The sequence below is a fragment of the Madurella fahalii genome (genome assembly GCF_045866475.1).
Source record: "Madurella fahalii IFM 68171 DNA, scaffold_1, whole genome shotgun sequence".
Lineage (NCBI taxonomy): Eukaryota > Fungi > Ascomycota > Sordariomycetes > Sordariales > Madurella > Madurella fahalii.
This window is the reverse complement of record NW_027263971.1, coordinates 8,975,627-9,000,695: the sequence shown is the minus strand read 5'-3', so window position 1 is coordinate 9,000,695 and position 25,069 is coordinate 8,975,627. Positions and strand designations below refer to the sequence as shown.

General features: G+C 57.1%; 5 protein-coding genes across 5 annotated transcripts; 3 read left to right on the top strand and 2 right to left on the bottom strand.

Moving 5' to 3' along the window:
- Positions 1–59: 59 nt before the first annotated feature.
- MFIFM68171_02451 (uncharacterized protein) lies at positions 60–1,742 on the bottom strand (the record flags this gene model as incomplete). Its single annotated transcript, XM_071057873.1, has 1 exon — positions 60–1,742. The coding sequence occupies one exon, from the start codon at positions 1,740–1,742 to the stop codon at positions 60–62; it is 1,683 nt and encodes a 560-aa protein (XP_070913974.1).
- Positions 1,743–3,121: 1,379 nt separating this feature from the next.
- CHT2_1 (Chitinase 2) lies at positions 3,122–5,895 on the bottom strand (the record flags this gene model as incomplete). The annotated part of the gene is made up of 2 exons (XM_071057872.1): positions 3,122–5,283; positions 5,343–5,895. The coding sequence occupies 2 exons, from the start codon at positions 5,893–5,895 to the stop codon at positions 3,122–3,124; spliced, it is 2,715 nt and encodes a 904-aa protein (XP_070913973.1).
- A 4,881-nt stretch (positions 5,896–10,776) lies between these two features.
- MFIFM68171_02449 (Mid2 domain-containing protein) lies at positions 10,777–11,547 on the top strand (the record flags this gene model as incomplete). Its single annotated transcript, XM_071057871.1, has 1 exon — positions 10,777–11,547. The coding sequence occupies one exon, from the start codon at positions 10,777–10,779 to the stop codon at positions 11,545–11,547; it is 771 nt and encodes a 256-aa protein (XP_070913972.1).
- Positions 11,548–12,747: 1,200 nt separating this feature from the next.
- Positions 12,748–13,320, top strand: MFIFM68171_02448 (Neurofilament medium polypeptide protein; the record flags this gene model as incomplete). The annotated part of the gene is made up of 3 exons (XM_071057870.1): positions 12,748–12,972; positions 13,042–13,156; positions 13,226–13,320. 3 exons carry the CDS (start codon positions 12,748–12,750, stop codon positions 13,318–13,320), a joined length of 435 nt encoding a protein of 144 aa, XP_070913971.1.
- Positions 13,321–14,809: 1,489 nt separating this feature from the next.
- On the top strand, positions 14,810–21,971 carry MFIFM68171_02447 (Myosin class II heavy chain; the record flags this gene model as incomplete). Its single annotated transcript, XM_071057869.1, has 3 exons — positions 14,810–14,922; positions 14,999–16,197; positions 16,252–21,971. The coding sequence occupies 3 exons, from the start codon at positions 14,810–14,812 to the stop codon at positions 21,969–21,971; spliced, it is 7,032 nt and encodes a 2,343-aa protein (XP_070913970.1).
- Between the last annotated feature and the right edge of the window lie 3,098 nt (positions 21,972–25,069).

Below are 25,069 nucleotides of genomic sequence, written 5' to 3'. Positions count from 1 at the left end.
AGCCGCTGCAAAGACTGGCGGTGAAAAGCCACGTTATCAGGAGCACCAACGGTGGTGTCCTACCTGTCTTGAGCCAAGCGGGAATCTGGATGCCCGCTGGCCGGCGAAGCCCCATTAGAGGCCGCGTCGGCGACTCCAAACCTCGAGTGCTCATTCGAGGCGTGAGAATCATCCAGCAAGAGGTTGCTCATGTCCATCTCGTGTGCGCTTCCGAGGAAAGACGGCCCCGCAGGCTCATTCATATCAAAAAGATCGGCCAAGCCTGGCAGCGACTCGGTCGACTCGTAGAAGCTGGTAGGATTGGGCCGTCTCGACATGTCTTCCTTGGAACCTGACCGATTCAGTTGTTGTTCCAATGACATGGGAGCAGCAGAGTTACGGGGGGTTTCGGCGGCCGTGTTGACCGATGGTTCCAGGACGCTACCCTTGCCACGCGAGGCCTCCTTGACCTGGACATTGGCTTTCTCGATTTTAGAATATATATCGGGATACTTGTTCCTCACTCGATCGCGCAGGTCGGTAGGTTGCCGCGTCGACAGATTGTACTTGGAGTCCCGCTGGATCCGGGTCCACGACGGACCGTACTTCTGGAGGCCATCCAGAATCTCCCTGTCATCCTGCCTGGTGAATGGTCGGCGCTTACGGCGGTGCGACTTGACGAATGGGCCGTGAATACCGAGCTCGGCTAGGTCCTCGAGCTTCTTGCGGTGTGCCCGGGTCTTCCTCCGCTTGGGCGCATCCGAGTCCGGCGGTGCAGACGGCGAGGCCGCGTCCTGTTCGGCTGCGCTGCCCCCGGTTGTTATCAGGATGTCCTCGAGCTGACATCCATTCTTAGGTCTACCAGTCTCCTCCGAATTAGCGGCTGAGCCATTGTCCCCGTTGCCGGGGCGGTCCTCTGACGAGGGTACACGCAGTTCCTCAGGGCAGCACGTCCTGAACCGATCCTTGAGGTCGCCGGCAGTGCGGCCGTTAAACTTGAAGGCCGGGTCCTCCAGGATAGACGTCCACCTCCCGACCCCGTGGCGGCTTACGCCGAGCAAGAGGTTGTTGGTTTCCTCTTCAGTCCACTTTTTCCTTGGCTTCATGGCACGCCGCTTTTTCTGAGCGATGTGTTTCTCGACATCGACGGCGCGGAAGGTGAGCGGCCGGTCTTCAAAATCCTTAAGTTCCTTCCACACGGCCAGACCAAGAGGCTCGTTGTCGTCAAAAGACGCCGAGGTGATGGGTGGGAAGACGGCGGGATCGGGCGGGGGTTGGTGCAGACCTGCGATTATCGGAGGGACGACCTGCTGCGCCGACTTTTGCTTCTTGAGCGGCTGCGGTAGCTGGACGAAGTCCTCCTTGGCGGGGAGCGTCCTGTGCCTCTTCTTGTTCGAGGCATCTTCCGAGCTCTCGGGCACATCGTCCACAATCATGCGCAGGGGAATCGTCGACGGGGCTAGCTCAGTTTCGGTGAGAAGAAGCTGGAGTGGGCGTATTGATGCAGTGAACAAACCCGAGCCGTCGTCTGGCCGACCAGCTGGCTTCGTAACATGGTCGTCGCCGACGCCATGGATTGGGGGGATTTGGGTTGGAAGGGTCCTGTCGGCGGGCTGGCCGCCGCCCGCGAGATCGGATTTGAGCGGGGGAAGCGACAGTGACTGGTTCGAGGCCGCCCCCAAGGGCCGGAGCTGAATCGGGGGAAGATCAGGAGTTTGTGAATTGTTGAGGAGGTGTATGAGCCGTGGCTCGATGGTAGCCATCGTGGAGCAATGGCCTCAGAGAGGGGGGCATTGGGAAGCGGGCAGGGCGCAGCCCGGAAACGGGGATAAAGTATGAGGATGAGCGGGGATGTCGCGGACTAAGGACGGATCGTGATGCAGCGCAAGAGCCGTCGAGAAAGATATGCGCGATTCTGGACCGCGCTCCGCGAGAAACGAAGGTCAGTTGGGTAATTTCGGCGGAGCCAGGCCCCTTATGGCGGGCTCTCTCTCCTGGGGAGTGGAAAGGCTGGGACGGGGGAGGTTCTGACACGATCTGGACCTTTCAGCAAACTGCAGTTTAAGCCGTGTCCCGCAGAGACAACAGCACTTAGCAGGGTGACTGTAAATAACGTGTAATTCCGTCAGTGTGAAGACCTTGTATTCGATTACCCAGCTATGACTAATGAACTACCATGTCAAACGGCCCCCAGCGACTTTCCTACTAAAACACTTCGTCTCTCAGCGAACAGGGCAGCCACGCGTCTAAGAAACTTAGCACCACACATCGACGCGCCAAATGATGCAAGGTTCGATTGTCTACCGAGCGTTGCTAAAGTTGCTAAAGCAAAGGCCCATAAACCTCCCGAGCCGCCTTGCTTCGATGGTGGAGAAGACTTTACGGTAAAATACGTATCTCTAGGGGACGGGGTACAGGCAATTTCGAAGTTGCGCCAAGACGCCACCGCCAGCCCCAACCCACCCTTCAATCACTAACAGTACGGGGCACCTTTCGACCGACCCCCAATGAGATTCCAAGCAGCCAGGCATTTGTCAACCCAAAGTTTCAGCTGCCACAGTGTATCTCACCCAGCAAATTCGCAATCTTTTAGTAAGCACACAGCAAATCGCCGTACAGGGAACCGAGGTCCCTCCCTTTCTCCCTCCCTTACAGAACGCGGCTTCAAGGCACTGGCGGTCAGAAACTGCAGGCGACAGGTTCCATCACAAACCAACAGAACGCAGAAGCTGCGTGGCGGCTTTGATTGGCTCGGAAGGAGACCGTGGCTAGGAGAATAAGAAACTCATAGTACCAGAGTAGAAGCAGGGCAGGGATACGGCACCTACTTCCTACACAGTATGGAAGAGACGTTCCTCCAGTTGGGAGCATCAGACCCAGTGTACGAGACCACCATAGCAAATGCGCAATGTCAACCAATACCAAGTCCAGTTCTTTCATTATCCCGGGGAAAAAAAAGGCAAAAATCCCCAGATTAACCTCCCTCCGCTCCATGGCCTCCCTTTCTACCAAAAAACATATCAGATACCCAGATGCATACACACACATCAATCATGTACATACACACCAAGCTATCAACTTACACACACACCCCCCAGAAGAGAAGAAGGGACGGAAGAGAGTGCGTTAAAACCCGAGGCTCTTAGAGCGCCAGAACCAAGGCAGCAGCCGCCACAACGGCTGGGACGCCAAGCGCGACAACAGCATTGCGCCCGGCACCGGCAGTAACGGGCACGCTGGGCGTCGAGCTAGGGGTCACGACGCCCGAGCCGCTGCTGGGGACGAAGCCGCCCGAGGGCGTGTGCTTGGCCGTGCTGCTGCTAGTAGGAGAGCTCGTGGCGTCGGGGTTGGGCACCGTGATGGTGGTGAACTTGACGGTGGTGACCTTTGTGGTCGAGGTCGAGTCATACTCGTCCCCGCCGGCGCTGGAAGAAGTAGCGACCGCCCCCGGGGTCGTGGACTTGCTCCCGGACGGGACTGGGGTCACGGTGGCGGTGGCCTCCTGGGTAACCGGGCAGACGGTGGTGCCGATGACAACAATCTCGGTAGTGACGTGGCCAATCTTGCCCGGGCAGTCGGCCGTGACCGTGGGCGCGCAGCTGGTGATGGTGTACGTCTTGGTCGAGTAGATGGTCGACGTCGTGTAGCTCTGCGAGGCGGTGCTGGTCGGGTTGGTACCGCTGTCCGAGGTTGACGAGACGCTGCCACTGGCCGAGGCAGAGATTGTTTCGGTGGCAACGGTTGAGCTAGTTCTCGAAGGCAACGAGGTGCTAGTCTCATCGTCCTCGCAAGTATCATCATCCTCGGTCGAGGTGCTGGTGACCACATCGCTAGTTGCGGTAAAGGTTGTCTCCGGGGCTGAAGTGATGGTCGAGCGTTCCGAAGTGCTCGACGACGATGAGGAGGTGCTAGTTTCATCCTCCTTGGTCGAGGTGCTGGTAGTCGCATCGCTAGCTGTAGTAGAAGTTGTCTTAACGGTCGTGGTGATTGTAGAGGCTTCCGATGTGCTTGACGAGGAGGTGCTGGTCGGGGTAGCGCTGGTCGACGTGGTTGTAATGCTGGTGTCGGAGGAGCTGGGTTTGGAAGAACTGGATGCGGAGGTGCTGCTTGATGTGCTGCTCGACGTGCTGCTCGACGAGGTGCTAGATTTGGACGTGCTGCTTGACGTGCTACTCGATGTGCTGCTTGACGAGGTGCTGCTCGACGTGCTGCTCGACGTGCTGCTCGACGTGCTGCTCGACGAGGTTCTAGATTTGGACGTGCTGCTCGATGTGCTGCTTGACGAGATGCTGCTCGACGAGGTGCTGCTTGACGAAGTGCTAGATTTGGACGTGCTGCTCGATGTGCTGCTTGACGAGATGCTGCTCGACGAGGTGCTAGATTTGGACGTGCTGCTCGCTGTGCTGCTCGACGAGGTGCTTGTTGACGTGGTTGTGGTGCTGGACGGTGTCGGGGTGCTGGATGTGGAGGAGCTGCTTGATGAGCTGCTCGTCGACGTGGTGGTTGTAGTGCTAGCCGATGTCGAGGTGCTAGATTTGGAGGTGCTGCTCGACGAGCTGCTTGTCGAGGCGGTCGAGCTGCTGGCGGATGAAGAAGAGCTGGTCGTGGTCGATGTCGTCGTCACCATGGTTGAAGTGCTCGAAGGCAGGTGGCCGAGCTTGACGCAGAGTCTCTGGCCTATGCTCAGTGCGCAGTTAAGGCCAAGGTTGTATCGGATCAGCTCGGCGAGGTCCAGGCCGTAGTGGTTTGCGAGATCGTAGCAGGTGTCGCCCGCCACGACCACGTGTTCCTTGACGCAAGCAGTCGGTGCCGGCACCGGCGGGGTTGTAGGTGCGGGCGTGGCACCGATGAGGGTGTGCAGCCACTCGTAGTAGCGCTTGCCGCCGGCACCTTGTGGCCGCTGGCTGCCAAGGAACGCGTCCCAAACCATGACTCCTCCGAACGACGGCTTCTTCATGTGCGCAAGCAACACGTTACGCGCCTCGAGCGGGCCAAGGTAGCCCGAGTTCGCGGCCTCAGGAGAGCCAGGGAGTCCAATGAAGATTTTTGCGTCCTTGCTGGCGGTGCCAGCGAGGTGGGCTACCCATTGATCGAAATTGTTATTGCGGCCCTCGCAAACCTCGTTGTTGTAGAACTGGATGAACAGAGCATCAAAGGCACATTCCTGTATGATGGTCTTCATCTTGAACCATCGATCGGTGAGAGGACATTCCGGAGCGGCTGTGATGAGATACTTCTTGCTAGAGTCCATCCGGGTCAGGGCACGGAGCCTTCTGACCATGGCGACGTAGCCAGTTTGGTCCGCTAGACGGATGTTAGCATCCAGCATCGTCAGATCATAGCCCAGGTAGTGAACGACTCACCGAACTTCTCCTCGATGTCAAAGTCAAAGCCATCAAACACGAAGTGTTCCTCCCCCTTGTCGGCGCCGCCGTAGAAGTCGTCGAAAGGTCTCGCTTTGGTCCAAGAGGGGTTGTAGGGGCCAAAAGCGCCCCAGATGAAGTCGGCAAAATACTCTCCCTCAGGGGGGCTCGAGATGCTGTAGTCTGACGCGGCACTCACTTGGCCGCCGATGGAGAGCAACACCTTCTTTCCCTTCTTCTGGCAGTACCTGACATCAGCGGCGATGCGGCCACATTTGCTCAGAAGCCTCGAATCATGGTGCTGCGCGTCCTGATAATAGGCCTTCATGCAGTGAATGGCGAAGTCGGTTCCCGGGTACTTCAGACCGGATGGATCGTGTTCGGGGGACCTGTTGACGAATCCAACAGTGACGTAGTCGAAGCCCGGCGTATCACAAAAGGTCCTGAGCCTGTCGGGCTCGAGACCCTTTTGCCCCCAGTAGACATTGACGGCTGGGTTTGCCAGGGCGGGGGCAGCGGCCAGAGCCGCAAGAGCCAGCGTCTTGGTGAACATTACGGGGTCTGGATATTAAGAAGGACTGGTGGTGTATACAAGAAAGGAGTAGCTGGCCACGGGGCCGTAAAGAGCGAATGATGCTGCGTGAGCAACAATGAAAGGACGCAAACAAGATGTTTGCACGGCCGGGAGAGCACGCCGGTCTGGTGTTGACTGAGAGACGCGGACAGGAGCAGGGCAGAGAAGGCGAGGCAGGCTTGCAGAGGGCGCCGCAGCTTCTCATATGGACTCGGGCCCCCCGCGCACCGCGAGTGACTCCCGGAGTATCGGGACGAGCCCTACCACTCACATGGATGCTAGTCAAGCACCGAGTCCTCGCCCACTCCAACGTCCGCGGGGGCAGGGGGTGTGGGAAATTATCACGCATGAGTAGCAACCCTCCACTCGCGCCCGCGCCTCGAGGCCCAACCGCCCGTCTTCGCTTGCCATCAACCGTCCACATCCTGCATGAGACCGAGTGCTGGCGCTGGATCGCAGAGCAGCACCCGATAACTTCGAGGGCCATGGGAGCTCAAATCGAGATGCATCTCTCGCCTACCGTCTCCCAGCTCCCGGCTCCCGTCTCTCGTCTCTTGTCTCTCATTTTCGGCCTCTCGAGCTTTTTCTTCCTGCTTGGTGGCGCCGATGGCTGACTTTGCCGTGCATCCGGTCACCTGGGTCCAGAAGAGGAAATCGGCCCCTGCCAAGACGATACATGGCCTTCTTGCACAAGATCCCCGCGTTGCCCGAACCAACAGCCAACTGTTTTCTGACCGACGCCATGCCCAATGCAGGCGGCATTGGGCTTCTGCCTGCGGTGGATAGATGGTGGAAGATTGGACCCTACCAGGCTGACTCGGCCGGCCAGCTCTCTCTTCTCATTCGGCCAGATCCCCCGCCGTTAGTGCGCCGATTCCTCTGCGCTGCCGTGGCCATGGCCAATATTGAACGAATTGCATCCTGCGCTAATGCACGATGCGCCGGGTATTTGGGTATTTGGCTGATGGATTTCCCGGGTCAGTTGGCGACGCACTCAATCTCTCAGTTGTGTTGTGGTCCTTGCTTGCATTCGCTGCCGATCCGGGGCGTGCCCTATATCGCGCGCGCGCGGGGGGTGGCTTCGATCACTTCCCCTCTCGGCGCCCTGGCATTGAGGCTCTGCGGTGATCAGGGACCGATTCAATCGGCAAGCCCATGGTCGCTGAGAAAAGGTGGGCTTCTCCAAATGGACAGAAAGTGGCGTCCGGGCATATCCACTATCAAACGGACGCACCCGCCCGGCGCAATCAACCGAGGCTTGAGGCTTGATCTGGGTTGCCAAAACCAGACGTTCGAGAACGTCGTCCATGTTCGACGATCGATTGCGGCTTTCCTCCCATGTCCCTATCATCCATGTGCACACGTGTGGCCGCGTCCCTGCATCCTTTCCTTCCCCAGTTCCGTCGCTCTGCTGTTCGGGTCCAGTGCGACGCTGATACCTCGGCCCGGCCGCTGCAAAAATATTTTGAACGCCCTGTGGAGGAGCCATCCATCGTCGCTTGGCGCCTTGTCATCCACCTGAATAATCTGTGCGCGTAGAATTCCGTCCTGGTAGGGCATCCGGGTCCAAGCGCTGCGGCCCTACACTACATTGTCACGGGCCACCTGCAGGAACCAACCGCCTTTCGATGTGGGTCCTCCCGAGGAGGCGGCGGCAGCTCTTTGGTGCAACGCATGGAACCGAAATGGCTGGCTCGTTATGGATGCCGCCCCTGGAGCAGCCTGGTTGGCCAATTCATACCTATATCGTATGGTTAAGGTGGAGAGTTGGACCAACACAAGATGTTGGTGCTGTGTGCAAATTAGCTGCTCCTTGTTTCCGGCCTTTTGCACCCCGTCATCTTGATTTCAGCGAGGGCTCAAGGCCTGAGAGATTCTGTGTCACCTGTCACTGCCCGGTTTGACCCGCGATCGGATAGAATGAACGTTTGCTAGAACAGCCGCGCTTCTTGATTCCGGCATACGACATAATTCTGGAGATGTAGGCGAGTGTAATAGAGGCATACATCTCTCGATGTATCGTCGTCAGCCTTTACTATTCCACTGAAACCTGTGACTCTAGTTTGCCGAAAACGCTTGTGGCCCAACCTTACGACGGGCATCCTCCTCTCTATTCACCGCCTCTTGGTACGGTGGTTGGCATACCGAGTCGAAGAGGGAGGAGAGGCTGTCGATGGAGTGAAACTCGGAGGAGTATTATGGTGGAGAAATTGAGGGCATAGCAACGGCGTCATAGTGTTCAGAAAGCTTTAGAGAGTCTAGGCGGTAGGGTGTGTTGCCATCAACGCCTGCAGGCGGCCAAACTATCGAGACCACAACATTTGCTCCGAGCCGTCATCGCTCTCATTTCATTTTCCCACGGGGCATAGGTAAGGAAACAGAAGCCGGCTCTCTTCCCACCCGGATATGTTGGGTTGTTCCTTTACCACAGCAGCCCAACGGACAGTCCGTCTGAGACGATGCTTTCTGCATCTCGTAGATTTAGGGAGTCGGCTTCCAATGCAACAACTAGCGGGGGCTTCAATGTCGGGTGACTCATCAGGCGTGCTCGTCCTTGTATGTTTTTGCGGCTCGTGAAAGAGAAGATAGAATATTAGCCAGCAACGCTGACTTCGGCTCACCCTGCGCATACCACTGGGGTGATTTTGATACTAAACTTTTGTTGTTCATGCTCCGTGTGAAGGATACGGGCGTCACTGGGCAACCCAAGACTCAATCTGGATGCGTGGGAATGCATTTCCCCCGGGGGCAGCGACAACGACACCCAAACCGGACCCGTACTCTATGGTATTCATAGTCAAACTTCGGTCAATCCAGCCAGTTCCGAGAGCAGCCACTCGGTAGTCTAACGCCCGCAGCGGCGACTCCCAGTTTCACAGTAGTGCTTGCTCAAACGATTCTCAAGTCCTCGGAAGCAGCTCTTCATAGCGATCTTTCCGTTACGGTTGCCCTCCAAGCCCTCTATTAGTGCGACCAAGACATAGTATGCGACGACTAAGGCATTTTCTCTACTACTTCCTTTAACAGACCCTTCGGCTTGCCCAGCGCTTTCTCTCCATACACTGAGTTGGAGAGGAAGAACATTGCAGTCCCGTCCTAGTCCTGCGCGGTTACGCTTCGTAAAGTCTGCTCAGGGTAGGTGGAGCGGGGACTTCATCGACGGTCGGTAGCGGCAAGCTCCAATAGACGACGGCTTTTATCACACTAATCGCTTGGCGGTGAGTGGCGTCGGAAACACGTTAGATCGTACAGTTCTACGTGTAGCGCGAAAGCCGAGGCAGCGACATGTTTCTCCTTCAGTTGAACAAGTTTCTTTTCGGGTGGCAATTCCCGCTTAGGTAATAAGGAGAGCCAGTGAGGTTACATCGCTCGACAAATTTTGCCGCTGCACTGTGCCCTTCCACGGTAGGGAAAACTGTCCACTCAGTCAGCACAGGTGACACTGGTGAGTGTAACGTTGACTGCGTTTTTTCCGTGCGCTGCCCGTTCATAAAGGGGCATTAGAAGGGTTCGTCTTGGCGACAAAGGAACAATTGACGTGGTCTCGTCAAACCGGTTCTCGTCCCAAATGTCGTCACGGTACGCCCCGCCAGCATGTTTCCAGCCAGCACCTTGTCGGTTCTGGCGATCTTCGAAGCCCTCTCTGTATTTGCGTCTACACTAAGAAACAAGCCGTGCAAAACCGTGCATACCTCGGGTCATGCACACAAGGCTGATCTGCCTTGAAAAGGGTTGTTCATCCCCGCAGAATCGCGCACTGACTGTCACTCAATTTGATTTTAGCGAGATTTATTTTTGGCCGAGTGGCCGGGCATAAGGCTGTCCAGGCGAGTCTCGCCCCCAGACATGTACGTGTACTGCGCTGTATGTAGCATTCCTAAGACAAGCTTCATTATTTTGTACACGATAGTGAAATTTGTTGCGCAACCTGGCTCGCTGAACGGGCTCTAAAGTGGAATGAATGCACGCCATCCGACACCGCGGGGATGCCAGTCAACACGGATCGGACCCGCGTGAAGGCGCTGGGGATGGATCCGCTTATGTGGGTATCTGCTTGCTTAACCCACCCTCCAATCGTTTGGGCACGACATCACCAGCAGATTTGTAGCATAGTAGGAAAGCCCGCAAAACAGCAACAACAGGGCATTGAGGTCGGGTGGCGGATCGCAGACAAGCATTGTAAACGGGCCGGCTCTGACCAGAGCTCCCCCCTCGGCCACGGGGACCGCTGCTGGCAGCTTCTCCGTTCCCGAGTTGCCCACTGCTGCTGGGATACGAGCCCATCAACCAGTGGCTCCCTCCCCTGCCGCAATCCCCTTGCGACCCTTGCAGGCCTTGCTCCCCTCCCTTCCGTTCCGCATTTCGCGCCCACGCAATCTGCAAACAAGGCCTTTCTGCCCAGCGCTTGTCCTTTTTTCCCTCTCGACACTGCCTTACCTATCCTGACAGCCGCAAAACCATTCTACAAATTCACTCGTTGTCCGTTTCCGCATTTTCCCGCCCTCGTTTACAATCGTCTTGAGTTCGCTTCACTCCACCTTCGCACCCTTATTTTTGTTTGACCAGCGGCCCGCGATTACGCCCGAAACGAAACGGTGCTTTTCGGCATACACAGGCCATACGTGGGAAAGCCCTTTCATTTCGCTGCGTGGTAACCAACCGTCTGCGTTGCGATTTGCCGCCTTCCCACCCCTACATCGGCCAAGTTCACCACATCAAACGAGCAGTAAAGTGAGGCGCTGTTAGGACGGGAACATCGCTTTCTGAGGGTGTCGCTTTCCCCCCTGGTTTCTCCATCTCGCCCTTTGCGGCGATAACCTCATCGCATTACTAGACACGTCACGTACCATATCCGACACGATGCAGCTCAGCAGAGCACTCGAGCTCCTCGTTCTGGGGCTCTCGGCGATATCTGTCGCCGAGGCTACGTTCATCAATGTCAACCACGGTGGTAGCAACGTCAGGGCGCTTCAGCAGAGGCAGGACGATGGAGACTCCAGCGACGCGGTCACGTCAACTAGCAGTACGCCAGAGACCACAAGTACTCCGCCGCGGACGACAAGTTCAAGCTCCTCATCCCCATCATCCACTTCGACGCCGACAGATGATTCGACTTCCGCGCCGGACCCTGACCGGACCACGAGTTCCTCATCCCAGAGGCCGCCCCCCAGCTCAACGCCCCCCCCTGAACCATCGTCGGATCCGTCATCTTCGAGTTCTGCACCCGCGGATGATCCGGAGCCAACTGTCATTACGCACTTCACGACCATCACGAGCACCAACCCGGACGGCTCCCAGACGACGCTGACCAGTGCTTCCGTTTCGACGCAAACCCCCGGCCTTGCCGATAGCGGCAACAGCCAGTCGGGCATGTCACCGCAGACGCGGGACACGGTGATTGGCGTGGTCGTCGGTGTCGGCGGTGCCATCATTCTCGGCGGGTTGGCGCTGGTCGCCTGGAGGATCTGGGGTCGCAAGAAGCACAATGAAGAGAACGATGTCCTGATGGATTACGGCAGCACCGTCGACAAGCCCGATACGGGAGGCTCCATGAGCGGCCGCTCTCCATTCCAGAGCACCCTGGAGAGCTACCACGCGCCGACCCAGGTCAATACGGCGGCAAACTTTTAAAACGGTGTGGCTACGCTCTCCGCCCCCGAACCTGGCGAAAACCATGACCGCACTCTTCGTAGCTACCCCGGTCTGCTTGCTCACCCCCGCCCGTTCGGGCGGTTTTTTTATTCCGCTTCTTGTCTTCATTGGGAGCATACGGAGTTTACGGAAGTCAACCACGGTCTCGATGTTCGGTACCCCCATTTCTCATGAGTCGAGGAGGGAAGAGGATTAGAGGATATTTATTCGTCCCATAACCGGTCGTCGGCAGCGACAACGTTCCGGTTTCAGCATTCATGAGCAAAGAAGAAAACGGCACAGCGAGGCTCGAGCTTAATAAATATCCCACGGTGCTCCGAGCCGCGGGAGGAAATGAGAAGCAGCAGCCACGGTGGGATTTTCTATGCCCGGTTGTGGTAGTGGACGGGGAATGAGCAGGAGGGGGCTGCTGGAAAAGCATTTGCAGGATGCCAGCCGAAATGGGACATTTTCATCTCTCTCACTTTCTCTTTTCTCTATTCTATCTCTCTCATGTTCCGCCTTCTCTTTTATGTTGCGATGGGCTAAACTGGATCTGGGTCGGATATCTGTTCCTAAGCCCGCACGGAAGTAGCTCGTTAGCGCTGTGGTAGTAGGACCTTTAATACAATCGCTCAGTAAAGCAAATCCACGGGGACTGATGCCCCGCCGGTGTTGAGGTGCCTGAGGTATAGTTGTTGAGGCTCCGTAACATCTTTCCCCCGCTCTAACCCCCGCCGCCGTTCCTGCAGCTTATCGTCTGTCATCTGAAGTTTTGGGGCGGGATTACGGACTCTGGCGCAGGCACAGTGAACACGGTGATTGTGCCTGAGCGCCCATGTCACGTGCTTTGGTTCCCACCCCCTTTTCCCGTTTCCGCTCGAGCTTTGATCGCATCTGTCTCGGGATGGTTTCAGCGTCGACATTTCACTTATTGCGAGAGGCTGCCAGGCTGTTGGTGCGTTATGGATAGCGTCCCTCCGGGTAGTGCGTAGATCGGGCTGCAGGACTATGGTTCTTTATTGCGTCTCTTCACGAGATTTGCGTGGTGGATTTCTTTTTCCCATTTCATCCTTGCTGGGCGATGGACATGTAAATCAACCTTGACGCTTCGAATTAATACAGTTGTTTACCATTCTGTCAGTCTTTACAAACTAATCCAGGCGGGTCCTTTACGCTGTTTACAGTATTACCTTCATAATGCAGCACGTCTCCTTCTATCTTCTGGCGGCCTGGTCTGCCGTCGCCGTCGCATCGGTCAATCTCGAGGCGTCCATCCAGAGCGGGTTCCGAATGGCCATGCTTGCTCCCCGGCAAACCACGAACCTACAGGTCTTCACGGGCGCCCTGGGCGGCGCGGGGGCCTCCGCCATCACCAACTCGGGCGACCCGGAGAGGCCGTTCGAGGTCGACGGGGACACATTTGTATGGCCGCCGAGGAGCCCTTTTTTTGTAAATGTCCAGGCAGTTGCTGACTTGATCAACCGGGACTAGCCCGATTACGAGACGGCCGCCATCCGGGCGTGCGACAACCAGAAAAACGTGTGTGCCGACCTTGCCAACAACGGGACTGGTTCGTTTTCTGTAGGGGAATGTGACCAGCAGACTGGTGAGTCCATAACCGGCGGTGCGATGTCCTGCCTCGGGATGCATACTGAAGAGGACCCCCGTGTCACAGAACGGTGCAAGAGTACCGCGACATCGGCAGCCACCAAGTCTTTCCCGGCACCGGTGCTGGTGAGCTCTGACGATGAATTCGACTATTTCTGCTAGGTATGAACGGGGGCTTGGGGGGTATTTGGAGTTTGGGTTTTTCTCGTTTTTGGTTGTCTGAGTATTTTCGGATTTGGACGTGCTGGGACATGCTCATTTGTTGAGCCTCGAGGCTTGACGTCATCGTGTATTGCTGGGAAACACCAATCAAAAGACGGTCAAGGGTTAGCGAGTCGCGCCAGTTCACCTCGGGCACCAGTTAGGCGCAAGCTGCAGCAGCAAGCCTCCACATACGATGCGGCCAGGCGCGCCTCTTGTTGTGTGCGTTGGCTGGGCTCGACGTCGTTCGAGACAATCGGGCGGGCGGATTGGGCCCTGTCCGATGCTCCAAGTGCACGAGTCGTTCCCGCTCTGTACTCAGACATATTTCTAAAATATCTGACCGGATTTGGCGCGCACCGCTTTCTTTGACACCTCACTCGATCTGAATGAATACCGGGGCCGCCGTGGCTTGCTTCGGGACGAGCCGAGAAGAACCAGGGACACCGCCCGGCTCTTGGACGCATAATAAACAACTGAACTTTCTCAACCCCAACCTCTGCTGGGCCCTCGGAACCCAGCATCACCAGGGTTGAGCTCTATCCTGGGGTCCGCCGTGTGTGCAGTTGCTATTCGGCCCCGCGCCCTTGGCGGATCCCTTTTTAGTGCCATGGCGTCCATGCGTGTCTGTCGTGGCCGCTCCAAAATTGGAGTTTTGCGAGGCTCAAGATGCAAATCACAGCAGAGAGAAGGGCGGCGCGGTCGCATATGCAAGTCCACTTGGACTGACAGCCATGCTTTGCCTCGATGCTGGAAACGTTGCGACTGTTGCCGGTGACCTGTCGGACAAGGGCCCGTTGCCAGTGTTGTGTCCGGCTCCCCTGGGCAACACACTGGGTACCGACCATCTGCCAAATGAGAGCGAGATTATCTGGCCAAGCAGGTGGAGTGGGACAGGGAATGCCAGTTCATTAAAAAAGAGCTGTTCCCGGCCAAAAAATTATTGCCAGCCGGCCCACGACACTCCGCCGCCTGTCCGTCCCCTTCCTAGCCAGACCACGGCCATCCTCGCGTCTTCCTTGCTGCACGTTTGCAGGCTCGAGCAACCTTCAACTCCAATCTGCTCAAGTCTCCCTTCCGGAAAGCGACTGCACACGCCTCGATGTGTCCGAAAGTCCAAAGACGTTGTTTTCTCGCTTTCTTGTCGCTCCTTTAATTCATCCGACACTTTTTTTTATTTTTAATTTTCCCCCTGTTCCTTCGATTCGACCAGCAGCGGCAACGCCGAGCCCGCACTCACCGCACCCAACCAGCCGGAAACGCGTCGCGTCCCGGGTCCGCTCCGCTCGACGACAATACATCCTTTGCTGCTCCCTGCGATAACCTTGTTATCCCGAGGCGACAGAGAGGCTGTTGCGACGCGTCAAGTCCGAGAATCAGCTGCAGACGGCTTTTGACTCGTCTGCGCTGATCCTCGTCCGGTGAGCTTATAGAATCCTCTTGCCCCCAGATGCTGAGCCGCCCGCGGCAAAGCCCCAACAACGGCTCAGCTAACCCGCGGTTCTCTAAAAAAAAAGTCTGCAAAGACGTCTCCCGCAAAAGTGTCGCCACGAACTCCTCCCCGTGCATCGGCACCGGACAAATTCACAAGTTTCCGGTCCCGGCGTCGATCATCGGCCGCGTCTCCCGCGTTCTCCAGTGCGTCAACCGCCGACGGCGAGGCGTCGTCCCCCGAACTTCCGCCTCTGCCAGCGCCCCGACTACCCGAACGAGTCCGCGGGCTGTTGAGGACGCCACCAGACAGTCCTGCTGAGTCTGAGGGGGAAGCTGCGCAATCCGGCACCCACCACTGGGGCTCGCCGTACCCACCCCATCTGCGCAGCGAGAGCTCGAGCAGCGATCAGAGCTTGAGCAGCGACGCGTCGGAGGACTCGCCGATCCATCGCCTCGAGCTCCAGACCCCTTTCCTGCGGCCGGCACCGCCCGTACCAGACTCCCTGCCAGAGGTACGGTTGCCCGGGCTTAGCGCCGCCGCGACCGTTCTGGCGAACCGGGCAAGGCGCCTCGCAAACGGTATTACCGAAGGGTGGATTCGCCAACACACCGCCGGCGGAAGCGATCAGGAAAAGCGCCATTGGTTTAGCGACGGCACCGGCGACAGTGAGAACTCTTCGTTGAGCGGCTCATTTTCCGGTGAGGAAGCTGCCTGGTTGGGTTACGACGACGTAGGAACACCCAAGGCAAGCCGGTCGAAGAACAGCACCAGACGCAACCACGCGTCTCGAGGGGACCTCACGAAGCAGTCCAGCAGTGAAACCCTCAGACAATCACATCTTGATCGCAAGAGAGGGAACGTAGTCTCGAGAATGGCCTCTTCCGACGGACTGGCGACGCCCGCCAGTGTGGGCGACTACGGCCCTGTTGGAGACCTGACCGAGGCGGTTCGGGAGTCGCTTTCTAGGATTGAGAGGCCCCGCACACCGACCACTGATCACAGAGCAGGGTTGAATGGACCCGCAGGAGTTTCTAATGGCGAGCACAATCTCCCCGCCACGCCTTCAAAAGCGGTTGCTAAACAAACCCTAAATGCGGCTACGCCGCGGATCAAAAAGAAGGTGCCCTGGAAGGGTAAAAGCGTCCTGGTACTTCTCCCCAGGGACGAAGATCGTGGCCTCCCGGGCAAACGGCCCTTTCCCCTTAGAGAGTCAGATGTCACCGGTATGCTCCGAAGTTGGCAGCAGTTAGGTTACAACATCGACGGATTCGACTTGTACGAACCAACGGAAGAGTTTGGCCCTACGGAGAAATCGCAGAGCAGAGGCGCCTGGCCGGACTTTGATGACCTCGCGAGGGAAAGAGAGCAGCGAGGCTGGAAGGTTCTTCTTCCGGATTTAAATGGTAGGTGCCCGTGGGCTTCAAAGTCTCGGATGCGGATTCTAACGAGGCCTACAGCATGGAAGAAGTATGTCGACGAGTTGAACGAGGCAAAGCTCCGCGCGCTGGGAGTTTCGTTCGGGGACGAGGATCCGCCGCCGCCATCGATTTCTCCTGCATCCACGACGAGCAGGCAAGCATCGATGACGCAGTATCCTCCGCTTCCATTCTCTCCTCCGGTCCCGACTTCCTCGGCATCGAGCAACCAGGCAATCCCGGGGCTCCCCTTTGCCGCTCCATTCACAACGTCGGCCACGCAGAGCCCTGGTATCCCGGCCGGCGCCTCGCCCGGTCCGTTCGCTGTCAAATTTAATCCTCGGGCCTCGATTTCGGTTCCCTCGCCACATGCATGGTCTCCGCAGATGATGCTTCAACAAGGCCATCGCGGGGGCTCGCCATCGCTGGCTAACCTCAGTGCGATGATGTCGCCAACCTCTCCTTTCTCTCCCGATGGCATGTCGGGTCCGATGTCCCATCAACGGCACCAGTCGCTTCAGTATCCAACATTGCCCCATCAATTCCAGCCGCCTGTCAAGGCCTCGCCTCGCTTGCAGGAGCTTCGCGAGGTTGACGAAGAACCACCGATGCAAAGTCCATCCGGCCCCCACGAGGCCGGCCTGGTTCGTCTCAACCCTAACGACAGTCTGCAAAGGGAGATTGATGAGGCCGAGTACCATCTGGAGGAGCAAATGCGGTCGCAGCTCGAAAACGATGAGGACTATAGCCCACATAACGAGAATGACATGGTCGAGGCGGTTCCGATGGCATCGACCCTTGCACATCCGAACGAGTCGGCAGTTCAATTTGCTCCTCAGCCCCCACGATTTGGTAGTGATACAGACGGCCTCGTCTTGCATCATCCTAGGCCGCATAGTCGTGGGCATTCATTGTCTCAGAAATACTTCACCGAAGATGATGCCACCAACGACGGGGGCTTCCGGCCCACGCTGCAGCGAATCAACGCTCACTCGACTGAGGATTCTGAAATTGAGACGAACCCGAGCAACCTGGGCACACCTGTTCAAGCGCTGGACTTCTCCAAGCTGCTCCACCAGCGCTCGTTTTCCACGGCTAGCAATCCTTGGACTGATGAGTCTGGCAAGTCTGGTGAGAACACCCACCGACTTCGTCCCAGCCACGGGAGCAAATCATCCTTCTCAAAGTTGAATGTGGAAGCGCCCGAGTTCAAGTTTGATCCGACAAACACCTTCAAGCCGAGCGCATTCACATTCTCGAGCAATGTGTTCCAGCCCATGGCATTCAACATGGGCATAAGCCGGGCCAGCACCACGCCGTCCAACCTGCCATCGACCAACACTTCCAAGATCAACGTGAACGCTCCCGCATTTGCGCCTGGAAAGAGCGACTTCAGTTTCTCAACCACAGGGCCCAAATTCCGTCCCGATGCTCCCGCTTTCACGCCGCATTCGCTCTCGAGGTCTGTCACAAGCCCCATGTCAGGGGGTGAGAGCGCCAGCAACAGGACTAGCTCCATCTTTGGCAACATTGACCTATCTGCCTCGGACATTATCAAGCCGGTCAAGAAATCCAAGGCTATCCCGATTGTTCGGCCCGAGAGGCCAGACCCACAGGCATCTGGCGAACTACCGGACGACCCTGACGGCCGCTTGATTGACGAGTCGCGGTTCAAGAGGGCCCGGGCCAATGTTGGTGAAGACGATGGCCTGCCCCTCTTTGCAGAGCCTAGCAAAGAAGACACGCCCGTGCCCGAAGGCAGACTGGAAACGGCTGTCCAGGAGGATGTGCCGATGGAGGACAAGTCGTTTGATGAATCAAACCTCGGCCAGGTAGACACGACTCTGTCGTCAACAATTGTTTCGGAAACGACGGACACGAAAACAACCGCCAGCCCGTCTGTGACATCCCCCGATCAGGCTACGATGAACTGGGCGCCGTTTGAGTTCAAGAATACCGTCGATATGCAAGCCTTCAACGAGGCGAGGCCTTTCGGCGGCGACACGTACAAACCGGCACATAAGAAGTCTCTCTCTGCGACCGCCAAGGCTTTCGTTCCAGGCGCAGCAGTGTGGGCCGGAACACCCGAGCCGGCCGCTGATGCCACTCCGGAGCTTACTGACCAGCCTGCGGGCCAGTCGGGAGCAGCTCTGGACACGGATGGATCAACTCAGGACGACTTGGTGGGCGCAGCTGATGAATCGCAAGCCGCGGATCAGGAAAGCGAAGAAGAGGTGGCAGACTCTATCGAGAAGACAGTGGAGGAACCCGTCTCGCCCCCGCCCATCATTGCTCCTAAGGGCTTGTCCGCATCCCGGTATGCCAGAAGTCCTCCACCGCTACCGCCGCCGAAGCGAACTGGGCTCGCAGCGTCTCGTTTCGCTGCTAGTCCGTCGCCTGTACCCGATGACGAGCCGGCGGAAACGCAGCCAGTCATCACACCCCTCGAGACCGATAATACCCGAGAATCATGGCCTCTCCCCGACGAGGGCTTGCCTACCGTTGAGGGTGACGGTCATGTTGAAGACGCCGTGCCGCTCGAGCCGACCATGGCTGATATCGACGAGGTCATGCGCCGTCTGAACGAGAACCCCGATATGGGCGTCAATAAGACATACAACAACCAGTCGCAATGGCATCAATCCAGTCCGATTGCCCACTCGCCTGTAGCTGCTGTCCCAGACTCCTCGCCTTCACACATGCCTCTCGAAGACCACTACCGCAGTGAGGCTCCGAGCCCGAGCCCGAGCCCGAGCCCAGACCGGTATCATCATGTTCTTGCAGCGGAGGGTCATCAATCTATGCTGGAAGATCCATTTGTCGATCCGCCTCGCAGTGCCGCGTCCGCGCAGGGCGCTGTGCACCATCTTAACGGCAGCGAGAGCCTACCTACCAGCGACTGGGAGGGTGCTTTCTCGGAGGATGAGCAAGTCAAACTCGAGTCTCGCGTCAACTTCTTCGATGGCCGTGTTAACGAACTCGTCGGCGGCTTGCTTGCAGCCCGCCTCGGACCACTGGAACAGACCTTGGACAGCATCAATATCGCCTTGGCAGGGATCTCGAGGCGCGCGCCGTCTAGCCGACCGGAAATGCGCAGCATGTCCGCAGACGGCCGCGAAAGCGACGCTGATGACGAGGACGATGAGGTCCCCGGTCCTCTGCGTTCTGTGAGCCCGCGCCGGGATCGCAGGCTGGAGCAGATCCGAGCCGCGGTTCTGGATGCAATTGTTACGCATCAGCAGAATCAGCCCAGGGAACCGTCTCCGGCCCCCGCACAGCCGCTCAATGACACCTCTGTTATCCTGAATGCCCTCGAAGAAATGAAAGGACAGCTCAGCCAGCCGCTCGAGCCTGCGTTCCGTGGTGAAGATCTCAAGCACATTGTGGAAGAGGCCGTGGAGAGCCGCATATCCGCCGCTCTCCCCGCCGCGGACAAGGATGAGGAGCTGAACAAGCTCCAGGCCCGTATTGCTGAGCTCGAGCAGCGCCTCCGTGCGCAGGAGACCAAAACGGAGGCTGAGGCTTCTGCCAGACGGGCTGCCGAAAACCGTGCGGCGGAAATCGACCGGGAACTGCAATCCGCGGCCACCAGGATCGAGGTCGAGATGATGAACAAGAGCGCGTCGACACAGCGTATTACCGACCTCGAGGATCGGGTGCACAACGCAGAACGGCAAGCAGAGGAAGAAGTCAAGGGAAGGAGAGCGGCCGAAGACAGACTCTCAGAAGTTCAGCGCTTACTTCGGATATCGTCAGAAGAAGAAATTCGGCTCCGAGAAGTCGTCGAGGAGAAGGAACAGAAGATCAAGGCCCTCGAGTCTGCGCACAGCAAGAGTGCGATGCGCTTGACGGTACTAGAGGCTACTCAGGCCAACACTCACCAAACTCAGAGTGAGGCACAGAACCGTATCAACACCGCCGAGGCCGACGCGAGAGAGGCTCGAAAAGAGGCTCAACACTGGCGATCCGAGACGGATCGCATCGCCAGCATTGCCCAGCGACATGATAAGGAACTCACGCAAGCTCTTGACGAGAATAAGGCTTTGCATAAGCTCATCGACACTCTTGGTATCCAACTGCAAGAGAATGAGCGTGTCCGCGACAACTGGCGCTCCAAGTTCATCACGCTGCAAGAGGAGATGGCGCTGGCCGCGAAGGACATTGCCGAGGAGAACGCCCGGCGCACGAAGAAGGAGCAAGCCCTGTTGGCTCGCCAGGAGGTCCTGGATGCTAGGCTGCAAGCTGAAGCGAGGACCCGCGAGCGTATCGAAACTGAGCTCGAGAGGCTGGAGATGGGCGAGCGCCAGGGCATGAGGGCTGTCGCTGAGTGTAAGAGACTCGAGACCGTCCTCGCCGAGATGCGTACCGAGAACCACAAGCTACACCAGAGCGCTCTCCGTTACCAAGCCGAGTTCCAGGAGGCGAGGGAATCCGCTGCCCGTGAGGTTCAGCGCACTCGCGACGCCATGCAGTCCGAAGTTGATAATGCGAACCACCAGGTCAATGTTGTCCGCGAGGAGCTCGAGGACCAGATGGCTAGACTCAGAACTCAACTCGATCAAGTCAAGCTAGACGCGGATACCGCCAAGGCCCGCCATGAGATGCTTCTGGAGGAAGCACAGACCTCGAAGCGGGCAGAACTTGAGGAGCTCGCACGTAAGCACCAGAACGAGATCGAGGATCTGCAGGCGCGCTACGACCGCCAGCTCAGCAACACAACCGAGGACGCCCAGAGGACCGAGCAGAACCTCTTGGAACGGCTAAGCATTTCTACGTCCAAGTCTGAATACCTGCAAGACAAGGTGGCTCACCTGGAGGAGAAGCTGGAGATCGCCAAGGAGGCTGCCCGAGCAGCGGCTCAGGCGGCCAAGTCCGTTGCTGGCTTCGAACCAGCTCCTCAACCTAAGGCTACTACTCGCCAGCCTGAACTCCCCGAGAAAATTTCGCCGCAAGCCCTACGCGAATCGATCATGGTGCTGCAGGAGCAGCTGCAAGAGCGCGAGCAACGGATTGAGGAGCTCGAAGTGAAGCTCTCCAAGACCGATCCCGATGCGGAGACAAAGATTTCCAAGCGCGACGATGAGATCATCTGGCTGCGTGAGCTTCTTGCTGTGAGACACTCGGATCTGCAAGACATCATCGGTGCCCTTAGCCGGGAAGATTACGACAAGAACGCCGTCAGGGACGCGGCTATTCGTCTCCAGGCAAACCTGCAGATGGAGGAACAAGAACGGGAGAGGGCGATGAACGGGGGTTCATCCATCAACCTACCCAATATCGCGGCAACAATTCGAGACGCAGCGACTCCTCGTGTTGCCCAGGCCGTTGGTCCGCTGGCTGCGGCATGGGGCAACTGGAGAAATAGACGAGATCTTGGCAGCGTGTTGTCGTCCCCTGCCCATGTTGGCGGAAGCAATTCCACGCCTTCGCGGAGCAGCACTACGGCGAACAGCTTCCTCGGAGGGCTCCTGACGCCACCGGCCTCGGGGATGCGCCAGACCCCTCCCACTGCGCAAGCCAAGCAGCCCACGGCATTCTCCAACACGGGCCGCCGGTTCACGCCTCAAGATCTCGCCAACCGCCCCAAGCCGCCTCCTTCAGCCCCGGCCTCAAGCAAGCAGGAAGCCAAGGCTTCGGTGCAGAGCACTCCTCCGCGACGTGCACTCGTTGAGCCGGTGACGCCTCCTATGATGCAGCGCAGCGCATACGATGCGGATGCGCAGGCCGAGGACTTTGACACCGGCTTCTTCGAAGATGACTGAGGGGCTTGAGGAGGAGGAGGAGGATTACCAGATAACCAAACCAAACCAATGCTTTCCTTTGTCATTTTCCTTTCCTCTCATTGATCAAGATGAAGACGGCAGATATGATTTCAGCAAGTTTTGGCTTTTTTTTTTTTTTCTAAGTTATTTATTTCTTCCTCTGCACAATCAGCAGCACACTCTAAAGACTGGACTACTAGAATGATACCCCCTAAGTACTTCAAGACCGCTTTCTTTCTTTTTTATTACTCTTTTTTTTTCAACTTGGTTATTGCTTTTTACTGCTACTCGAGACGTTTCTGTCCCCTGTGCTGTAATTAACTTCTCTTCGAACCCGTACATTTTTGCAACTTTGCAGAACAACCCCCACTTCGATTCTTTTTGGACTTTTCCTATGTTGCTTATTTCGAACGAAGCAGAAACAGAGCGGGACTTCGAGATGGTTTGCCGTGGGGGGTTGACGTCTGTATGAAGGGCGGTTGTACGTAATGGGTGGGATGCCTGCTGTACTAGAATCCGATCGAGCAGGAAATGGGATTTCTGATGCGCGCACCCGATTTGCTAAAGGATGGTTATCGATGTGTTCGTCCGGAGCCAACCATTATTGATTCCGAGTTGACGATCCCGACGGTTGTCGAACCTGGAAGGGGGAGGGTTGTCTAGGAAAAGTCACTCGACTCCATGGGCACCCTAGAAACCACAAAGCTTCTTGGGTTTTCGGAGTAGTCCGTACGATGCTGTAAACTGATCCTTTCCCTTTAAACACTCGTTGTAGAAACCTATCTTCCACCCCCGCAGATAGTACCTGTACAAATCATACCTGGTGAGGTATATTTTCCGTCCTAAGTGAGTGCTAGACTATGAATCAAGCTCACTGTGGTTTTCCATCTTATTTCCTTTTCCTCCCCTCGACCTACTTCAGAGCTGGGATTATTCTATGTAATGAAGCAGCTCGGAAGACTGCAAAAGAAGCACAGTGGTCCTTACCCTGTGTAGTGACATGTTATAGGCCATTTTTCTGCGGCCATTGAAATGCTCGGTGTTCATTCCAGGAGTTTCGAGTAGGACATGGCATGGGACAGGTCATGGGAATCCCTCTGGTCGTCGGAGTCTCACTTACCTGGTCACCGAAAGGTTTTCTAACTTGGTGGCCTCACTCTCCCGCTCTGATGTTAGATCCTGGGCTGGGCTGGAACCTGGTACTAGAGTTCTCCTTGTCTGGCTTTGCTCCATGGTGAGAGCAGAGGAATCTATTCTACCAGCGACCGGATACAAAACCAGCACCGGAATTGTTTCCGACGAAGAGGGCGGGCGGGCGGGCAGGCGGGTGAGACTTGGATTCTCATCACTCTTCGACGCGGTAGGGAACACAACATGTCTGATGACGCATGAGCCCAAAGATAGCACGGGCAAGATAGCACGGGCTTGACAGCATGGCAATATCACTGCTCTATCCGCAATGCGGGCGTGCGGCCGGCCGGAATTAACTGCTTATGCCGGCGGCCGCCTGGCGTCACTTCCCGGGCTTCAGTCATGGTCCCGGATCTTTACACCGAGCTGACGGCGCGTCTTTCCCATCTCTGCTGTACGAGGGGCAGTGGCTAGATGCATCTTGCGAGGCCGAGTTAGGAACGGCTGAGTCATTGTGCCACGGGCGGCGACGATAGGTCAGAATACGCGGGGGCGGTGGTCGAGACGCAGCGGAGGGCGAGCATAGGAGTTGGGACTGGAGGTGCAAATAAGGTTGGCCGGAAGCAGAGCCGGCAGTGGGTTTCAAGGCAGCAATGCCGACCGAGAAAGCCGTTCTCCCATCCGGGGGCGCCTTCGGGCAGCATATGAATCTTAGATCGACCTGTCGATGCAGGTCCCAACGTCAACGTTAAAATTTCTGGCTGCAGCCTAAAGTGTCGATTCTGTGGAGAGCTGTCCAGTTTTGGCAGGTGCTAAACAAGAAGGTGGGAGGTGGCTTTTCCTTGCCTTCCCGGGCTCCGGGAATGCCTTCCATCCTACCGTTGCCGCCCCCATGGTACCGTACACGGCGCCTTATCGTAAGGGAGCCCCCGGGACAGCTTGGCAGCCTCGAGACGTCTTCCATCATCTCGCGCGCTCCCATCCTACACTAGATGTTTCAGCGTCGCGACGTGCCCGAGAGGCTTCCGCGACCCGGCGGCCGCCAATGGCCACCTCAAGGACGCCGACCCGCCGGAACAAGCCGCTTAGAAAAGGAACGCCAAGCAAACAACTGCATTGACCCATTTTTAATTTCCATTTTAATCATTGTACATTTTGTTTTTTGTTATTCTATTTATCTTGTTTTGATAATTTTTTTAGTCTTGCACCTGGCCGACCTGGGCGCCAGTGCTCGGTTGTGTGCGGGCTTCCCCTTTTCGCCCACCCACGGTACGGAACCTGCCATCACGCAAGGTCCCTGGGAATCCTCACATCCCCCTGGCCCTGCCACAGCCAACGAGGAAGTCGCGCAATCCCCGACAACCTGCAGGAGAATATTGTTGCTCTCCGGCCGTTTTGGGCGACGAAATCTCGGTATTTCCCAGCACACGGCTTTAGGTCTGCGCGCAAGATACTGTGTGAGTATCCATACCGTGATGCAACCGGGGCAATCCCTGCGGCGGTCAACGTGTCTCTCAACGGATATTATCCTCCCGTCCCAACCAGCAGATCATTTCTTCTCCCAAACGGACGGGATTGCATGTTGTACAAAGCTGTATGGGACCCGAGCCAGAGTCGCATAAATCCTGTCTCATCAAAAGGGTCTAGCTTACGTACACGTACAGTAGCGCGGTAGCGCGATGCCCCACTCTTTGCGTTAGTGTAGCTAAGTGTACACTCACAAGTCCCGCAAAGCAATGGCGTTGTGGCTTGCTGCAATGAGCTTGCCCCGGACGGGCCTGCCCCGCAGTAGTGCGATTTTGTCAACCGGTGAGGCAGCTGCAGGGCACCTCCGGGAAGGTTGGACCGAATTGCAAGGACCGCCGCGACAGCTCCACCGGCAAATATCGGGTATCGCGGGAAAGGCCAAGCGCGTTCATGTCCCAGTTGCTGCTGCTGCTGCTGCTGCCAGTCTTCCCATTGCAGCT